This window comes from Mastomys coucha, unplaced genomic scaffold (genome assembly GCF_008632895.1).
Source record: "Mastomys coucha isolate ucsf_1 unplaced genomic scaffold, UCSF_Mcou_1 pScaffold20, whole genome shotgun sequence".
NCBI classification, from domain to species: Eukaryota; Metazoa; Chordata; class Mammalia; order Rodentia; family Muridae; genus Mastomys; species Mastomys coucha.
In genome coordinates this window covers 59,311,821-59,317,725 of record NW_022196903.1, presented here as the reverse complement: position 1 = coordinate 59,317,725, position 5,905 = coordinate 59,311,821, and the positions used below count along the sequence as shown (strand labels likewise).

The window sequence follows — 5,905 nt, the reverse complement described above, 5'->3', positions numbered from 1 at the left end:
TTTTTTTAAATCAATTCTGGCAAAACAAATCTTTGTTACTGTTGTACTTGACATAAGCATGCATATCCTCTTCTACTTTGTCCTCCAAACATACCATTCATACTAGTTAAAAACTCTGGTAATCTATATTTTAATTTCTGCTAACAAACAGCTTACCTTCATCTACTGTGGTCATGTCTTGCTCTAGTTTCAACTTTTGTTGGTTAATTTTTAGCATGGACTCTTCAATAGTTCCTTGGCTTATTAATTTAATAACTAATACTTCTCTAAAAGTAAACACATGACATGTCCATAGATGTTACTTAGATACTAACAGTTCAACAAGAATAATAAGAAAAGGTAATGATTCTGATGGTTTGAATACAATTGTTCCCATACATTCACATGAATGCTTACTCACCAGGAAGTTGAAAGGATCAGAAGGTCTAGAGAGCCCATACCAGTGTCTCTCTGCCTATGGACCAGGCTGTGGCTCTCAACAGCTGCTCTAGTACCAAGTCTGCCATGCCTGTTGCCATGCTGTATATAAGCCCCCAATTAAACGCTTTCTTTTATTTTTATTTTTACTTTATTTTATGATTTTGAGTTTCTCCATATAATTGGCTGTCTTGGATCCATTCTGAAGACCAGGCTAGATTCAACTCACAAGAACCAACCATTTGCTTCTGTCTACCAAGTGCTGAAATTAAAAGGTGTGTGCTATCACACTCGGGTAAATGCCTAATTTTTTTTTTTCCTTTTAAGTAAGAGTTGCCTTGGTCATGGGATCACTTCACAGCAATAGAATGACTAAGACAGACTCATAAATAACTCTTTTATTATTTAAAGTACTTGAGATTGGCATTTAGAAGTATTACAACATTTATCTATCCTTTCCTACTGATCCAAGTAAAAACCATATATACTTTCAAAATTATTGATAAAACCTCATTACAATGGGACTGGAGACAAAGCTTGATGATGGAGCATTTGCTAAATAAGCATGATGGCTTTATTATACTATTTTTCCTGTTTGTTTGTAGCCCAAGTCTCTATGGAGCCCAGGCTAACCTAGAATTTGTTCTATAGGATCAGGTGTGTTGGCTTGAATCTTGGGGCAATCTGACTTGTCTCTCAAGTGATGGGATTATAAGCATGAACTATCACTACTGATAATATACATCTCATAAACTGTAAAATTATGTGGTATGGAGGTGGGAGGTTAATTACTAGAAAATGAATGAGTACATAGTAATTTACATATAGACAGCATTAAGGTTGCTGATAAAAAAAAATAGCAGCTATACTTTGCTGAAAAAAATAAAACCTACAGATATCCAACACACACCTTCTTTAATATTCTATACTAATCAAGCTGGTAGCTGATGAAAACTAAATTTCAACTGACAATACTTACTTAGTCTGACCAACTCTATGGCACCTGTCTTCTGCTTGTTTGTCATTGTATGGATTGCAATCTATGTCATGAAGTATAACGACATTTGCTGAAGTCAGATTTATTCCTAATCCACCAGCTTTAGTTGACAAGAGAAATACAAAGATATCCATATCTGTATTAAACTCATCAATTAGATGGATCCTGTAAGACAAATGCATTAGGTTCAATTTCACTAAAGGATAAATATGTAGAACTAAAATTAGTCACTTCACACGGAAAGCAAACCTGGGGGCTACACGCACATTCTTCCCATTACACCTACTTTTTCCTCTGCTATCAGTGAAGGACCCTGTAAGTCAATCCAACCATTCCAACTTGGTTAATGTGTGAAGCATTATTTTATTTTTTGAATTTTTGCTTCAGATTTAACTAAATAATACTTATCCAGTCTAGCTTTCTCAGCAATTTGACAGCTACTACCAACAGAGAGAAGTATGCAAGAGGAACCAACGATTCTATATTCAACTAAAAAAAAAAAACCTTCAAGAACTGGTTTTGAGATTTTTTTTTAAGAGTGGGGGAGGGGGAAGGAGATGTCTCACAAAGTAGCCTAGGTTGGCCTCAAATATTAGATCCTCCTGCTGAATGAGAACTTTTTTTTTAAAACTTTCATTAACCTTCAAAATATGAAAAATCTGACCTTAAAACAATCTTGATTAAACAGTAAGACGCCTTAAACCTTGAATGGTTTTTTTTTAATTATTTTTTTATATCCCGATCAGAGTTTCTCCTCCCTTCCATCCCTGTCTCCCCCTTCACTCTTCCTTCATTTCTCTCTAGAAAAGGACAGGCCTCCCATAGTTATCAAGCAAACATGGCATATTGAGCATGAAGACTGGGCACTTCCCCTTGTATTACGGCTAGATGAGACAATCCAGTATGAGGGAAAGTATCCTAAAAGTAGACAAAAGAGTCCGAGAGAGCCTGAACTCCCACATAACAGCACCAAGCTACTCAACCATAACACATATTCAGACAACCTAGGTCATTCCCATATGGGATCCCTAGTAGTGGATTCAATCTCTGTGGGTCCCTATGGGACCGGGTTAGTTGATTCTAAGGTTTTTCTTGTGGTATCCTTGACTCCTCAGGCTCCTATAAGCAATCCTCCCCTCTTCTGAAAGATTCCCTGACCTCTGCCTAATGTCTGGCTGTGGGTCTTGGCATCTGTTTCAATCAGTTCCTAGATGGAACCTCCCTTGAATATTTTTTTTTAAAGGGGAAAAAATTCAGGACTGGGGATGTGGTTTAGTTCTAGAGTGCTTGTCTAGTATGAAAAGGCTCTGGGTTTGATCCCTAACAGTGTAAAAATAAAAAAACATAAAATACAGGAGAAAGAGAAAATTATGAAAAGCATACAATTTTCATAATTTTACAGATTACATTTTACACAATTTTGGGGAAAAAAATAAAGAAAAACAACCCCCCAACAGCAATAGTTGAACAATTTGAATATTGAATATTTGAAATACCAGAGCCTAACACTTTAAGCAAGAATTTTCTACAGAATTCTCCTTATATTTAAAATGCTAGCAAATGCATAGGCAAATGACACTTGGCAGTTAATACCGACCTTTCAGAAATCTGAGTCTTCCCGTCTAATCGGAGGTACCTATGTTGATGATGTTTTAACAGAACCTCTAATATATCCAGCATCATGGTAAACTGGCTGAATAATACAACTCTATCACCCTGTGGAGATACGTGTATGAATTAGAAACAGGCGAGTGAAATCATTACACGTTCCCAAAGCTCTGAGGCCTATAGAGTGCTTTAAAGAGACTTTGGCCAACTTCGCATACATTTCTTCACGATAAAATTATGTAATGTTTGATTGCTTTAATTTTTTCAAGTAAAAAATCAAGTAATGATTTCTTATACATAAATAGATTTCCTTAACTTCTGAACTTCAGTAGCAGTTTAATTCTCAGTTTTCAAGTTAAAGTTGATTGTTACTTCCTTTTCATATTAAAAAAAGTCATTCACTAACATGAACTACATAATCACCTAAATACTGAAAATTTAAGCTATTTCATACAAACTGCAGAATCCTTCGAATAGGTCAGCTATGAAATAATAATTAAAACTTTAAAAATTAACATAAATGTGGTCTAATCTAACTTTTATTTCTTTTTATTATTAACTTTTTATTATTTTATTATTTATTTTTATTATTATTTATTATTTTATTATTATTATTTATAAGAAAAATAAACAGAAAAAATATGAAGCAAATTTAAAACACTAGGTTCTAGAAAAAAGTAGAACATCACCAGGCAGTGGTGGCGCACACCTTTAATCCCAGCACTTAGATGGCAGAGGCAGGAGGATTTCTGAGTTCGATGCCAGCCTGGTCTATAGAGTGAGTTCCAGGACAGCCAGAGCTAAATAGAGAAACCCTGTCTCGAAAACCAAAAAAAAAAAAAAAAAGTAGAACATCAACTTAACTTTAGGAAGTAGAACAAACAACAAAGCCAGAGTCATCTTTCTAATACTTGTTTCCGAAGTTCAACCAACAACGCAGATACAAAGAGACAGTCATTCTTTTTAATACCTTCTGTTTCAACTCAGACAAGATGCATCCTAAGGCTCGGAATTTTCCAGAATCTAAAATTAAATCCATGTCTAACTGGTAACTATTAATGTGTTGATACTGTTTACAAAGTACATGTAGTTCAAAATCTGTCATAACTTCCATGTCTTCAAAGATCAGGTCAGGGTTTGCCTCACAATGCGTAGGTTCCTTTTTAAAAATGAAACATAACAAAGCATCATACACAATTTATAATATGAACAGATAAATTTAATAAAAACATTCCACACTTGAAAAAAATGCCCAAATCAAACATTTTAGTATAACAGATTAAGTATAAGACATGAGTGTTAATTTCAGGGTATCATAAAAAAAGGAAGATTCTTTTCTTTTTCTTCTTCCCTTTCTTTTTTTTTATTTTTTAAAGATTTACTTTTATTTATACGAGTACACTATAGCTGTCTTCAGACACACACCAGAAGAGGGCATCAGATCCCATTACAGATGGTTGTGAGCCACCATGTGGTTGCTGGGAATTGAACTCATGAACTCTGTAAGAGCAGACAGTGCTCTTAACCACTGAGCCATCTCTGCAGCCCCAGAAAGGAAGAGTCTTAACTCTTCTAGAGATAGTATGTTTAAACACTTACAGAGAAGAAACTTCTTCTCAGCCTTCCCACACACTTCTTATTAAGATAGCCATTACTAATGTAAAAAACACTTTTACCCTTAACATGTAAACAACTATTTCACAATTTAGAATTTAATTCGAAACAATCCTGGCAAAGAATCTATCTAGGAGTTTACAGGAAACAAATAGTGTAATGCTAACTAGAAATGAGTCAAAGGAGCACGTGTACGGGGTTCATTATAAAACTTCTTTGCATTTTCACGTGTTTAAATTTTTCCATAAATTTACAATAACAACAACAAAAAAAAATCTTAAGGATTAGTGAGGTGGCTCAGAGGTTAAGGGCACTAACCCCACTAACGGAGTTCAAATCCCAGCAACAACATGGTGGCTCACAGCTATCGGTAACGAGACCTGATGCCCTCTTCTGGTGTCTCTAAACACAGCTACAGTGTACTTACATATAATAAATAAATCTTTAAGAAAAATTAAGACAGCTTGTTGCATTCAACACAGATATGTAGACTATCAACATTTTAAAAAAAAGAGATTAAGAAAGAATGGGCCAAAAATAAAGACTAAACTAACAAAGAGAAAAATACAACAAAGGAAAAACAAAATACAGAAAATAAATGAGAAAACTGTTCCATTAAAGCAGGACACAAATATGAGTGATATTTTACTTTGGTTTAGATTTCTTTTTTAAACTTTAAAACATGTGTATTGTAAAAGTCTGTGGAACTAGCAAACTTTTCTCATAAAGGGCCGTGGTCCAACTGTCAAATAATAAATATTTTTGGCTTGGCAGGTATAGTGGTATAGACTGCACTTACTCAGTTCTGCCCCTACAATGAGAATCCCTAAAGGAATAACACAGATGGGTATGCTTATGTTTAACCAAAAATAGTAGTAGTAGTAGTAGTAGTAGTAGTAGTAGTAGTAGTAGTAGTAGTAGTAGTAGTTGTTGTTGTTGTTGTTGTTCATGGCCCCAGTTTGCTGATGCAAGGCCTGATTACCTATCCATTCTCTTGTCCATCAAGTTATCTGTGCCTAGAAAACATATCTCAGGCTAAGGCACAGATGGAGGATGGTGGAGAGTTTGGTTAGCATATGCAAGGCCCGCAGTGGTTCAGAGATGAATATGCCCAATATTTTAGCTACCTAGCTTTCAGCCCAAGACCATCCTAAGCGGTTCCAGTGTTATTACCAAAGCTCAGTGTGAGTCTAAGTCCTTACCTTCAGCATTAGCTGAGACATCTCCTTCAGCTTCTCAGGCGTGTAATACTGGCGGTGTAATAAAGGG

At 35.2% G+C, this 5,905-nt stretch overlaps 1 protein-coding gene across 1 annotated transcript in view; it reads right to left on the bottom strand.

The window, feature by feature from the left end:
* Window positions 1-5,905, bottom strand: part of Smarcad1 (SWI/SNF-related, matrix-associated actin-dependent regulator of chromatin, subfamily a, containing DEAD/H box 1) — a 63,195-nt gene that overhangs the window by 4,432 nt on the left and 52,858 nt on the right. The window contains exons 18-22 of the mRNA XM_031384015.1: window positions 5,839-5,899; window positions 3,993-4,181; window positions 3,012-3,130; window positions 1,397-1,579; window positions 157-266 (exon numbers count right to left, since the gene is read on the bottom strand). Coding sequence (XP_031239875.1) covers window positions 157-266; window positions 1,397-1,579; window positions 3,012-3,130; window positions 3,993-4,181; window positions 5,839-5,899 — 662 coding nt within the window. The remainder of the gene's footprint in view (window positions 1-156; window positions 267-1,396; window positions 1,580-3,011; window positions 3,131-3,992; window positions 4,182-5,838; window positions 5,900-5,905) is intronic.